Genomic DNA, 15,411 nt, shown 5'->3' with positions numbered 1-15,411 from the left:
AAAAATAATTTATATGATTAATAATAATTCTAAATAATTTTATTAATATTTATTCATAATTGATAGTAAGTAATAATAATTAATATTAATCAGAGTTATAATTAGAAAAAATGTTAAAAAGTTCTTAAAACACCACTCTAACCAATATTTCAACAAGTTAACTTATGTCCATTCAAACATGTAAACAAAAAATAAGTTAGTTTATATTTGTCAAACAATACCTAATTAGTGGGAATAATAAAATATTATTTCACTGTCCTAACCGATCATTTTTATAAAGTTCTCCAAATTTGAAGAATTTTAACATTGTCTCTTCTATTTCTCCATTTTTTAGAATCTATTAGAACAAAAAAGAAAAACTCTAAAAATCTTTACTTTCTTCATTCGAGAAAATCTGTTTAAGATGTTTTAAGAGCACCTTCAATAATTATTCAAAATTACTCCAAAGTATATAAAAAAAATTACATTTAACTCAAACAACTTTCATTATTTAGATTTTAACATTAAATATATTACTGAAATATCCATTATCGCAACAAAAATATCTTTTAAAATTTTGTGAAATTTCGCTATTTATTGCAAGTTAGAATTAATGGTGCGTTTGGTACGTAGACTTGGTGGGACAGGTCAAGATAAAAATAAATAGTCCCATGTTTGGTGTACCATAGGACAAAAATGAGATGAGACAACATGAGACAAAAGTAAGATTGAGTGAGACTATTCTTGAGTTTTTTTGTTCCACAAAAAAAAGTAGAACAACATGAGACTAAATTTGAGATTACAATATGGACCTTATTATTTGATAGCAAAATATAAACCTAATTTAATTGCATCATCTTTCTTCTCTTCCACAACCTCCATTCTTGAAATGTTAAACTTTTGATGATGGTGTGACAAATGTTATTTATAATTGTTGCGTTCAAACTTTTTAAATTATATGCGTATTCAGAATTTGTGGTATGACAAATGTTATTTACATGTGGTCTTGAAATATTAAAAAAATATTGATATCATAAATTAAATAATTTAAATATATTTTTGGTTGATTTGTTGTCATTTACAATCATTATATGATTTAAAATAACATTGAACAACATTTAGGAGTAATATGATTATTTTAATAGTTTTGTCCTATCATGTCCTAGTTGTATCAAACATCGGACAATCAATTAGTCCTGTCCTATCCCGTTCCGTCCCATTCAATCTGTGTACCAAACACTACCTAAACAATGATGAAATTTAAGCCTATTTTTTTAAGAAACATCCAATCCAAATTTTCATAAAATTGCATTGTATTCTCTCTCTTCTTCGTTTTTTAAAAAGTTGGGGAAGCAAAATGATTTCCAAAACTTTTTTCTTTCATTTTAAAAAGTTGTTGGTTATGTTTTCATATTTTAATGTCATAGATTCATTTGAGAAGTGTTAAATTTGTGAGAAGTAGAGAACCTAACCCTTCTTCTAAAAAATAAATGGTCAAGTTGAGGCGCTGACTGTAAAACACCAGATAATTCGGTCGTATGGTAATAGTTATGCAGAAGATAGAATGATAGTTTCGTACAAATATGCGGCAAACAAGTGCATATATGAACCCATGTGATTCACATATGAACTATTTGTTTAATGTGAATCCGTATGATTCACATATGAATTATTTAACTGATTCACATATGAACTTGTGAGATTCACATTTGAACTTGTGTGATTCACATATGAACTAATTAACTGATTCACATATGAACCTGAATGATTTACATATGAACTATTTTAAGTCATTCACATTCACATATATGATCGAGAAAGAATCGAGAGAAAAATTGATGATAAAACCGGATTTGATTTGTTAGAATCGTTAACAGTATCGAGATCATACATCGTCGGCGAGACTTCTGTTGTTGTCATCGACGATGACGACATATTCATGTTTCGCCGCCGCTTTTTGCTACTTACCATGTTACCCTTCCTTTATAAAAACTAGTTTTCTAACCGCGCGTTGCGCGGTAGCGATAATATCATCTTCAAAAGAAATGTTATAAACTAAATTTGAAGTACTAATCTAAAAAAATTTAGACATATGTGAGTGACAACTACTCATTAACATTAAAAGTTTTTAAGAGGATTTGATAACAATCTTAGAACCATATACTAATTTAAGTTATCTAACTATGCTTGAGAATCGTGTTGCAAAGTACTATACAAATGTTTAACTAATGTTAGTAGTTTGTCTAATTAGAAGTCACAGTTTTAATTGAAATCTCATCTAAGGTGACAAAATCACGATTTTAATTTTATAACAAATTTAATTGAAATCTCATTCTTGAAGTTACGACAAATAAATGTTCTATAATATTTCTAGTGGAAATTAAAGGAGTGCGTAAGTTGTAGCAACAATAGTGGAAGTCCAATACGATACATGAAGAACCACATCATCAAGCTAAGAAAATGGATTTTTCTGATAAAAAATAAAATTAATATCAAGTGGGGTTGATGACCCACATATCAGATATAATATTTGAATTGTAATTAGAGGGGTGTGTCAAACCGTGATAGTATTAACATCAAGACGACAGATAAATAATTACCTCATGTTGTCAAATTATCATCATTGGTTTCACTTTTATATTTGTACTATAATTTTTACCAATTAGTTGGTTTCTTATACACCTTACTTTGTTCAAAATTTTTAACTCTTAATCAATGTGGGACAACTGAAACTCAACAACAATTCACCATTTGAGAATACACAATTCTYATGATGTCACCTCAATACCCAAGGTTTTCTTTTATATATATAAAGATAAAGATTTTTTCTATTTGGTTGGTTTTGATCCGAACCATGGTTATAGATTTCAAAGAGGTCATTCAAAGTAAGACAACCCTAAGAGACAAACCTCATTAATCGACACAAAGGCACCATTCCATCTTTTTATACATTTCACTTTGTTCAAATCTTTCAACTCTTCACCAATGTGGGACAACTAAAAGTCAACCACAATTCACCATTTGAGAATACTCAATTCTCATTGTACGACCTCAATACCCCCAATGTTTTACTTTTATAATTCTCATGGTGCCACCTCATCACCCGAATGTTTTACTTATATATATATATATATATATATATAAAGATATAATATAACTAATTTTGCACTATAATTTTTATCATTTGGTTGGTTTGGTTCTAACCATGGTTATAGATTTCAAAAAGAATCATTCAAAATAAGACAAACTTATAAGGCAAATCTCATTATTTGACACAAAGGCATCCAATCCACTTTCTTTATAATAATATAATTAATTTTGCATTATAATTTTTATCATTTGGTTGGTTTAGTTTCTAACCATGGTTATAGATTTCAAAGAGAATCACTAAAAATAAGGCAAACTTATAAGGCAAACCTCATTATTTGACACAAAGACTTCCAATCCACTTTCTTATACACTTCATTATGTTCACATCTTTCAATTCTTCATCAATGTGGGACAACTAAAATTCAAGTACAATCCACCATTTGAGAATACTCAATTTTCATTGTGTCACCTCAATATCCTAATAAGATAACTTTATGACTCGTTAAGCCAATACAATATAAGATTTGTTTTGCAAAAATAAGGTCATCCAAATAAGATAACCTTATGACTCAAACCTCATGAGTTGACACAATAAGTCTCATTCTTTTTTCTTATACACACCTTCTTATTCCAATATTTCAATCTCTCACCAATGTGGGATATCTCAAACTCATCCATAATTCACCAACACCTTAATACTCAATTCTCATGATGCCACCTCAATACTCTTGGTTCTTCCTTTATATATATATATATATATATACACACTATATATGAAGATATAATAATATAATATAATTAATTTTGCATTATGAATTCTACCATTTGGTTTGATTGGTTTCCAACCATGGTTATAGATTTCAAAAGGGTCATCCAAAGAAAGACAACCCTATGAGACAAACCTCATATTTGACACAAAGACATCCAATTCACCTTTTTTATACACTTCATTTTGTTCAAAATTTTCAACTCTTCACTAATGTGGGATATCTCAAACTCAACCACAATTCACCAACACCTCAATACTCAATTCTCATGATGCCACCTCAATACTCTTGGTTCTTCCTTTAATATATATATATATAGATTTGATCATTTGATCTACTTAGCACTTTTTAAATGAACCTCTCCTTATACACACACACGCGCACGCACGCACGCACACACGCAGGTATATACATATATACATATACATATATAAGGGGTTGGGTTCCGGTGATAAAGAGAGTTAATGTGAGAAACGTAAGAATGGATCTCCACCCTTAGATTCACATTAGGATGAGGTGCACGAGATCAATCCCTGTATCAAGTGCGATTCATGATTGAGTTTGAGATTAAAGGTGATCAAGGGTCCATATCCCTTCTTACGCTTCTCAATTTAACTCTCTTTCTCGCACGATCCTTTACCTATATATAAGAGGTTCAAATGAGAAGCATCAAATATATGAGAAAGGGAGAAATCATCATAGCCATTAGATTAAATGTTCAACTTTTATTAAATAAAGGGTAATATGGTAATTAACAATTAAAGTTGTAATTAACAAAATTAGAACAGTGTAAGGATCTCCATTAACAATTCTAATAAATCAAATATGGTTTTATGGGAATTCTATCATTCATTCTTTCTCGATCATATATCGCAATTCTAGATTATCAAAATTAACAAATTTTCTTAATTCTTTCTCGAACAAATCTCATATTCTTTCAATATAAATCCCAATCCTGAAAGCGATCTTGAGCAAGATTTGATTTTGATCTTAAAGCTATAATGCTATATGTGAATCTAAGATACATTTGTGAATCAATTAAGTATACTTCATACGTGAATGATTTAAATAGTTCATATATGAATCATTCGGACTAAATAGTTCATATGTGAATGACTTAAATAGTTATGTTAATCATTTAGGTTAACATGCACATAACAATGAAAATATGAATTAAATCAATTTCATGTATGCGTCACTATTTCATTTGTGACTGTCTAATAAATTCACATATAAAGAGAATCCAAAACAACTTATATAATATGAGAATCTATGGTTTCATATATGAATCACACAGGTTCACCTATGCACATATTAAATCATAATATGTGCAGACTATTCAGTTGTGGTTGTAGAAGTTATGAAACTATTCCTTTATCTTCCGCATAATTGTTACCATGTGATTAAATTATGTGGTACTGCATAATTAACCCCTTAAATTTTGACCGTTAATTTTCTTTAGGGGAAGGGCTAAAATGATTTCTCTCTTTCTCATATATTTGAGACTTCTTATCTAAACCCTCTCTCTCTCTCTCTCTCTCTCTCTCTCTCTATATATATATATATATTCATGTGTTTTGTAAAACTTGTTGTGTTAGCTATAAGTTTTTAAATAGATAAATATTGTTTGGTATAAATTTTCTAAATATTTTAGTAGACTGAAACTTGTAAGTTGACTTTAAATAATGCTTAAATATTTTTAAAGTATTATTATTGTTGTATTAATATTGAAAAACCATTGTTCAAAATTAATCACATATATAAGATTGTTTATCAAACGTTTACCCGATAAATGCTTACTGGTATGAGACATTACTTACTTTATTATATAACAGTTTTCACGCTCACTTACCGAGTAAGACTCTTGTTTCTTTCCATGCTTAATCGTGAAGTAAGTGATACAATAAGCACTTACCCTACAAGTATTTAGTAAATGACCATACAGGTTTTGTTAATAAATACTGCACCAAGTCCAAAGAAATTATTGACAAAAATAATTTATGTATTAATTTAAAATCATGATAAAAATTATTGGTAGCCCATCGTTCGAGAATTGTAAGAAGTTCACAAATTCATTTTCTATCCATATGGAAAGAATTGCCAAAAAATTGATAGCGCCGACACTTAAACGAGTTTACAAACTCACAAATCTCATTTATCATCAATGTGAGACAAGTTACAAACCCATCCACTTAAACTTCTGAGATCCTCGTCAAGATCAAGCCTACCTAACATCCTTCTTGTTTGTTAGGCGATGTGGATTTTGCCCGAGATGTTATAAAAACCCTTCTTCATGAACTTGATGAGAATTGCCTCACGCAAAACAACAGTCTGATTGAATAACTTTCAAACCAACTTACAGTCGCAATGCAAGTTACTGGTAATCCACAAGTTGAGGTTTACAAGAAGCTTACAAATTTCTTTTCATTAAGACGAGTTATCACAAACTCCTATTTAAATTCCTAACATTCTCGTCTGGCTTATCCAACCTCTTCCTTATTTTTATGAACAATGTGAAATTCGCCAAATATGTTAGAAAACGGCACATAGGGACTGATGATGCTTGCCCACTTTCACAATGGTACTGATGATGGGTTTTATGTATGTGGGACGGATTGTTACACCCCTCCTATGTCACTTAAATAAGGTTACAAACTCATAAATCCCATTTTTCATTAATGTGAAACAAGTTTCACACGAAGTCAAGTCTTCTTTTCTTTTTTCGTATTATACAGACGGCGAGTCAACATGAGTTGTATGAATATTTTTCTTGAAATGAAAACTTTATACAATATTTAGATATATTGAAAAAGAAATTTGCAAACAACACACAACATACAGATAAAGTTTTGAACTTTTGTTTTATGTTGGACGTAAGGTTACAGTGGATATGAAGTAGGACTATACAACTACTTGTATAATGTATGTGCATACGTATACGAATTTCTAGTATTTGTATATATACTTATCTCTTTATATATATATGTATTTACGTATGTATTTACGCATGTGAGTATTTAACTATATATATATATATGTATGTATGTATGATGTTTCAAATACAACCAATCACATGTGTACAACTAATACAACTCAATCAATTGATATATTTATAGAAATGATGAGAGTTCATTTATTATTATTTGAATATTTATGGAAGATGATTATAGTTCATTAATTATTATCAATACTTTATATTAGGAAACAATTAAAACTTTTATGAAATCATATATTCATCAAATTAAATAAATGGTTGGGATTAAATTATATTAATTATATAAATATAAAGGGTTGTATAATAACGCAGTTGTGTATATATATGTGTGAATATAATGTGGACTTGTGTACTACGTATGTGAATTAACACGCGTTCATTTCCTAAGTACTCATATACAAAAAAGCCACAAAGGAGTTACTAGATTTTTTAAAATAAAAAAAAACTTGTCTTTTAGGATTAATATAACTAGAAGGGTATTTGCATAATATAACGAAATATATTTTTATTTTAATGTTTTGTTTTAATTTTTTTTGTCTCTATCGGTATTATAATATGAATTTATGTGAATTTGAGCAAAGAATAATGTTTTCTTTAAAAATGTAAATTTAAAGATTTTCATAAAAATATAAAAAAAATATAAAAGTTCTTATTTTGTTTTTGTAATTTTTTAATTTATTTTTATTATAATTTAATTCAGATTTAATAACGAAATAATTTGTTTTTGGTTTAACAATATAATTTTTATAAAGATAATAACAACTAACTATTATGTTAGAACTCAATAATTATCCTAATTATATTTTAGATATATTTAAAATAAGAATTTTATCTTGTATTTGATTATATTTATCTACAGTTAGTTACATGAATTTAAATATGGAGCTTAATAGGTTGTACTTATGCAAAATTTACTTATAATATTGAATTTTAAGTAATATACATCAATAAGCAGTACTTCATGTATAAAAGATGGTTTTTAAGAGTTTTTGTCATATGCTTTATAATATAGTTATGGATACGTAATTACTAAAAAGACTTTCATTTTATCATAAATGCTTATGTAATGACAAAAAATCTAAGCATCATAATAGATCATTTACAGAACTTAATTTATATGACTAATTAATAAAATATTATATCTAAAGGCGTAATTAGTTTATAGGACGTTTTTGGAATTGTAACAAGTTCTTAAGGAATTTTTATTAAAAATATGTTGTATTAGCTATTTTATAGGACGCTATTTGGAATGGTGTATTATAAAAACAAAGTAACCTATAAAAAAGTTAATGTTAAAACATTCAAAGGCGTTTTTATAAGCTTATTACAACGACTTTTGATCACACACTTTATTTTTTGGTTCTATAAATTAATTCTTATAAAATAGTCTATTTGTAGGCTTAATAATTGTTGGCGTTTTATAAATCGAATTTTTGTGCTAGTAATGATGTTAAATTCGTTAAATTGGAAAATCATAGATTTTGTTATTCAAATGTAAAGTTTAAGATTTGTGGTTTTATTGATATGTTGTATTACTACATTAAAGTATCTTGTATCGGTTTTAATTAGAGTGGAAGCATTTAAACATCTTCAAGTTAAAAATTAACATTTTTAGACAGATTGAAAGTCTAAATTTTCAATACTTGAAGAAACGAACTCGTCAAAAGACATGTATAACACGCAAATGATGGATTCCGTCATCTATAACAGCTGTTACTTGCTACTGACACGTATAAATGTCTACATATCCTTTTAGTACACGACTACAGTTTCGAGACTACTAGAATACATATTTGTATTCAAATTCATACCCGTTTCTCACGATAGTATCGTTTTTTTAACTTGGGCACATCTTGTCATTACAAATCCTCTTGAAGATAACAAATCAGACCACACTGAAAGCAGTCCGTGAAGACCTTAGATTTGCAATAATACGTAAGCGAAAAAGTTTTGACAAAACATAGTAAATAATAAGAAACTTGAAAAGAAAAAGAAGTGGCGCTATAGAGACGATTCAAAAACAATGAAGTGGGTATTGTATTCTTCTAGGATCCAATCTGATTAGTTGGAGTTCCAATAAACAAAACATTGGGATTCGATTCAATACTGAGACGGAGTACCGAGCTTTAGCTCATGCCGCTGCAGAATTACAATGGTTTCTCTTGTTGACTAAATAGTTAAAACTGGATCTTACTTGTCTACGTAGGATCTGGAGTGAAAACATTGGTGTGAATCATTTGGCCATGAATCCAGTTTTCCACCAGTGAACAAAACACATAGAGATTGATCTGCATTTTATTTGGGACATGATTCTCTCTAAACAACTTTGTATTCGATATGTTTTAACAACTGTTCAGATTGTTGATGTGTTAACTAAAGGTCTGACTTCCACTCATTTTACTACACTAAAATTCAAGCTTCACATTGTTCAACATGTTTTGCTTGTAGGGGGGATGATAGTGTAGTTGAATAAATCATGTTATTAATCGAACAAGGAAGTTAAGATGTTTGTAACTAGTTGGTTAGAGTGAGTTGTTTCCTATAGACACTTTATGTTATAGGCTCTGTAATGTGCCTATATAAAAGAGTGTTGTACAACTTTTTTCATTAAGTCAATAAAACATAACTCCTTTCTTTACCGTATTCCTTTCTCTATAATTAGCTTTCTTTTATGCAACTTTAGCCTACAATAATGATGTTTTATACTACAAGATTTTTCACATATCCGTCCCTAAATCTAGATTATTTTCATACTCTAAGGTATTATAAGCCTACTACGATTTATCCGAGTTGATTTTCTGTTACGATAAATTGATGAAACAATAGCGAGTCCAATAGCGGCTTCAGCAGCTGCAATAGCTACACGTCTTTTTTTCAGGGGTCTACAGCCATTATGTGGCATAGGGGTTACATYCCGTACGAAAGTTAATAGTATACCACTTCTGCGAATAGCTCGTAATGCTGCGTCTCTTCCGAGACCGGGACCTTTAATCATGRCTTCTGCTCGTTGCATACCTTGATCTACTACTGCACGAATAGCATTTCCCGCTGCTGTTTGAGCAGCAAATGGCGTCCCTCTTCTTATACCTCGATCACCACCGTATGGCTGACAGGCGATTACTAGCGATTCCGGCTACAAAAATACTGTCAAGGAGTATGTACACATATAGGTGTGCACAGAAAGAATATGTTTGCCTCTATTTTCAGAAACCTGAATTAAATCATGTTGATTGTAGAATAATTATTCTTGGAGGTAATTATAAAACTATGTTCTAAAATGTAATTATAAAAATTACAGGATGTTATATATAAATATATATAGTTATATTAAAGTTTAAGATAATTACATAATTTTATTTAAGTTATAGTCCATCTATAACTTTAGTCCATATAAATAAGGTGATAAGATAAAGATCATAGGGATTGAAGCTTTTAGATTTTAATTATCAAAAGGCAAAAAGAAACATTTTCTTTCTTTCTTTCTGCCAAAGAAACACATTAGATCTAGGATTTTGGGCTAGCACCCTGTAGAGTCCCTAAAATTTGTTCATGTATGGACTACCGACAGAGGAAACCTAATTTAGTTTCTAAATGCTCCATCATAAGCCTCGCTAGATCTGAAAGGTAACCCTCTAAACACTCTATGGTTTGTTTAGATTTGTTTTGATAGTTACATAATTCGTCTAAGGGTTTTAGTTTTAGAAAAGTTCACTAAGTTATTTATAACCTAAAACAATTTTCCATTGCGTTTATCGGTTACAAGATTGTTTTACAACCCTACAGTGGTATTAGAGCCACTTTGACATTAAACCAACTAAATCGGAAAGAAAAACAAAACAAAAAATGGAACCGAAATATTTTATGGAAATTAACCCCTCATTCCTCTCGTCATCGCTGCCTTCTGATCGGTTCCATCGCTCCATAGCAGTTGGCATCGTGTTGGATGCCTCGCTATGGCCCTAGTGGCTAGCGTTGTCTAAGGTTCTCCCTCTTGCAGTTGCCAATGACCAAGGCTGCTACCGCTATACCATGGTGGCTTGACAACAAGTCGCATGCTGGTCGAGATCTTTTGTCGAACCTACCGATGGCAAGGCTTCATCTGGATGATCATCACACCTTTTAAATCGTATCATCACCTGCTGCCATTTCGGGGCCACAACTGGGGGCCACGTCTAAGGTTATGATCTTAGTCGTTGTTCTATCGCTTTGGCCACATGCCCTACATTGCTGAATGGTCTTCTCAGCCACAGGCGTTGCATCGCTGAACAGTTTCTTTGGCCACGACCTTGAGACTCTTCTCACCTCCTCAACCATGGCCTTCCACCGTAGGTTGGAAGCTTCGGCCACAACCTTAAGCCGTTCTTTGGTCGCTTGAAGGCTAGGACGTCGTGCCATTTTTGTTAGGTGTCTTGGCTACGGTTTTCGTAACAAACCTTAGCCCCTAGCTCTATAATCTACCCTACCCAGTCCATGAAAGCCCTCCAGGGGGCCTAGCCCTCTTTTTTCGAGTCTTAAGCGAATCCGTTCTTGGAAGAAGTCCTCACTTAGATTATAGTAAAATATCTGACTTTCTATTATATTAGTCAAGCGCTAGCACCTCTATAGAGTCCACTTCGTATTAGGCAGTTATGGCTTTTGTTTAAACAATGACTTTTGCCGCTTGAACTCGCTATACCATGTGTCGGATAGTGGTTCGTGCCACGAGCCATGGGTCGGGGTTGTTTTGGTCCAAAACTCTATTTTTCAAAAATATGTTCCGGTTATTCGTTTTTAATGGTTTTTGTTCCGATTTCGTATTTTTATGTTTATATATTATAGCAGAATTTTAATTTTTATGCTTAAAATTTAAATAATATATGGTATGCTCCAAAAAAACCCACGGTCCGTTTGGTTGATGTTATTTTGGAAAATTAAAATGTATAACTTGCAAGGGTTGTAATTTTAATTTTTAACTTTCTAGATGGGGCCAAATGTAAAATATAATAAAATTTGTTATTTTTCTATTTACGAAAATTGTGATCATCCGAAGAGGGCGTTCCAATTAGTCAAGACGGAGTCCCTAGAGTTCACCAAGTTGGCGAGGAGAGCGGAGCTTGAAGACGTCCTCAGACTAACTTTGGTTGTTGTGTACTTGTGTCGACTCACGACACCATATTAGGGACAATACTATATATTATTGTGTGGTTGTTTTTTTTTATGATTGTATTTTTTTATTGCCTTCGATTATTATTATAATTGCAAAATTTTGAAATAAAATTAAACGCAAAATAAATTGTATAAACCATTAATAAAATATGATATTTTAAAATTGATAAAATCAAACCAATTTTAATTGGATAAGTTTTTTTTAAGGATAAAATTAAACATTTTTAAGAGTATAGAATAGTTTTCTAAAACTCACACCTTTCACAACCTTAAACTATACGCCGCCTATTTAAGGTACTTGTCAAGACTTAAAGAGTAAGATGAATGCCTAGTCAATCATGTCAGAATATTGTAATGTGAGACAAGGCGTCAAAATAACGAAAATTAGGTGAACATTTGCTTTTGGTCACTCGCTTAAATAGTCGTGTTTTGAACGACTAATCCCAATAAACCACAAGTCAAGAATTTATGTGGGATCACGATACCTTAATATGGTTAGTTTATTTGGATTCACAGACAATTGTTTTGGCTATTTATGAGTATTTTCAAGGCATTGTAACGAGATTAAACATGCCAATATCGGTATATGATATATTACATAGAATCCCACAAACACCTAAGAGTTACGTTGAATGTAATTGAATGATGCTTATCTAAATAACCTATTTCCATAGACAGTTGCATATGGCCATTTATGGAAATAGGTGAATTGTGGATTTAGCTCAAATTAAAATGATTTTTAAGAGACTAAGGGGCCGTTTACCAAACACTTACCCGGTAAGCATCTAGCGCTAACATTCAACACTATCATTTACTTACAGGATAAGATTTTAGTCAACAAAAAACGACTTTCTATGCAACAAATTACCCGGTAAGAGCTGACCGTGGTAAGAATCATTGCCCTCACTTATCGGGTAAGACCCTAGGGCCTTGCCTCGCTCTTACCGGGTAAGATTCATGGTCCTTTCCATATTCATCTGATAAGGTAACGTTACTTGATAAGCACTTACCCAAGTAAGCATTTGGTAAACGGGCCCTAATTCATTTATTTGATATTTTAAATTGAATTTAAATTTTTGTAGATGTCATCTACCACCTCAAACTCAACTTTGATTTCAAACAACTCAAACATATCCCAATTTACACAACGGTCATCCTTGATAAGGAAAAAATTAAGAACTTCCTCTAGTGGTTTCATTTCCTAAGGATGTCTATATGCATGAAAATAATAACTACATTCTTGACCACCCCCATGCGCTCATGTAGGACTACTTCAGCTAAATTTAGGACTGCTTATGATTAGTACCAAAATAACTCACTAGATGTCAGTTGCTTGATGTTTACCTTCATGACTCCCGAGTTATTGTGGGTATGAAGACGTGTCTACCTGGGATATAATATACTCATAGAAGTCAATGTTTCAGATACAAGTCGGGCAAGAGAGGTTTAAAACAGTCGGGACATTGCATACTTGTATGATGACTGGGGGCTCATTGGTCAATACCCAGGTTCTGAAAATGAAAGGGTACATTGACCGGTTGACCCGTCTTGGCTTCCCACGGGAAAGAGAATTAGGAATTAATCTGACTCTCAATTCTCTACCCAAATCATATGACTAGTTCGTTTTGAACTACAATATGAATGGTTTGGACAAAACTCTTATAGAGCCTCAGGGTATGCTTAAAACTATTGAGAGGAATATAAATTCCAAGTTGGATTTTATCTAAACCATAACAGTATCTGATGATCAAACCTAAAGGTGGGGTCAGGAAAGGGGGGTGGTTAACAAAGGAAAGGCTAAAGTTAGAAGTTACAAATAAAGACAATGGCAAAGGAAAGATTCTTGAGGATGCAGTTTGCTTCAACTGCAACCAAAAGGGGTACTAGAAGACAAACTGCCCAACCATAGTGGTAGAGCAAAAGAAGTAGAAGGCTGATCTAGTCGGAGCTTCTGGTATGTTTACTATTGATTTATTTACTTCTTACTCTTGGGTATTGGATATAGGGTGTGGTACTCACATTTATACTAATCTACACGGTCTAAGAGGTGAAGAAAAGATGAAACTTGGCCAAATAGAGCTAAGGATGGGCAATGGAGTTAAGGTAGCTACAGTTGCTCAAGTGACATATGATATGAAGCTTCATATTGGTCTTACCTTAACCCTTAGCAAGTATTTATATGTACCTAGCATTATTAGGAATATAGTTTCATTTTCTTAACTACAACACTGTATTTATTTAATTTAAGCAATAATTCAATTTCAACTTACATTAACAATATTTTGTATTTTGTGGCTTAACCACACAATGATATTTATGAAACTGACATGCAAAATAGTTGTAATTATGAATCAATGTACAACGTAAACAATAAATGAATTAAGTGGGGCTTAATTAAACCTACTTATGACATTGTTGTCTTGTACATATAAACAAAAAAAGTATAGTAAAATTCCAGGCTGACGGAGTTTTGAAATCATGTGATGCTTTAAATGATACATGTGAGTCTTGCTTGTTGGGAAAAATGACAAGGGCGCATATTAAAGGCAAACCGGAAAGGGCAACATAACTATTAAGGGTATGTTGGTCCCGTTAGGGTCTATAAGAGGTGTAGAAATAGTTTGTAGAAGGAGGGGGGGGGGGATGAATACAAACACAGTAAAATTTTCAAATTTAAAATGTATATTGATAAAGAAGGATCAATACAGATTTTACAAGATTATTTGCGGAAAAGATAAGGTAAATATAACATATCTAAACAATCTAAGTTACACACAAATGTTCTTAGCAAAGAGAAATGATTTGCTGTTTAAGACTAAGAAGAAAGTAAGTTCTTTCTAGGTAAGAACTATTTATAATACTTAAAAAAGGATTTTAACTTGCTTTTGAAGATAAGCGTATTGTGTTCTTAGATGTGTCTTCTTTTACGTATGCACATAAGAACTAGGGTTTAAGAGTATCTTTGCATGGAGATAGAACACATCTATTTATACCCATTGCATTAAATGCACATTAATGCAATGCAGTAGGGTTTGAACACGCATCAAGCCTTTAGAGAAAGACTTGTCCTTTGCTACAGTGAATAGTACAAAAACCTATTCATGAGCAGACATCCTTTCATGGAATTGATGGGTAGTAGAGTCAACTAATCAGCTCCATACCATACTATACTCTAGAAAGGGTATGAGTTTATTCTTTGTGTGTGGAAGGACAAGACAAAATAATCTTGCTCAACAAGCTTCTTTTAATTGTTGAATGCTGGAATAACCCTGAAGGTCTCTTTAGCATTCTCTAATCTTCAGTTTCAATCTTCGACTTTCATTGAAGGTTCTTTGGTGTGAGTTTTGTCTTCTTGAAGTATCGCTGTCGCTGCTGGATTTACATTACATGTTCTCAGTGATCACTGAACAGACTCAGTGATGATGGCTGAAACTG

At 31.6% G+C, this 15,411-nt stretch overlaps 1 protein-coding gene across 1 annotated transcript; it reads right to left on the bottom strand.

Annotated features, from left to right (window-relative positions):
• Positions 1 to 9,586: 9,586 nt before the first annotated feature.
• LOC112510784 (30S ribosomal protein S11, chloroplastic-like) lies at positions 9,587 to 11,226 on the bottom strand. The gene is made up of 2 exons (XM_025116130.1): positions 11,134 to 11,226; positions 9,587 to 9,964 (listed from the first exon to the last, which is right to left on the bottom strand). Exons 1-2 carry the CDS (start codon positions 11,224 to 11,226, stop codon positions 9,587 to 9,589), a joined length of 471 nt encoding a protein of 156 aa, XP_024971898.1.
• Positions 11,227 to 15,411: the final 4,185 nt, after the last annotated feature.

Source organism: Cynara cardunculus (genome assembly GCF_001531365.2).
Source record: "Cynara cardunculus var. scolymus isolate 2C chromosome LG 4, CcrdV1, whole genome shotgun sequence".
Classification (NCBI taxonomy): domain Eukaryota; kingdom Viridiplantae; phylum Streptophyta; class Magnoliopsida; order Asterales; family Asteraceae; genus Cynara; species Cynara cardunculus.
This window is presented reverse-complemented; position numbering and strand designations above follow the sequence as displayed.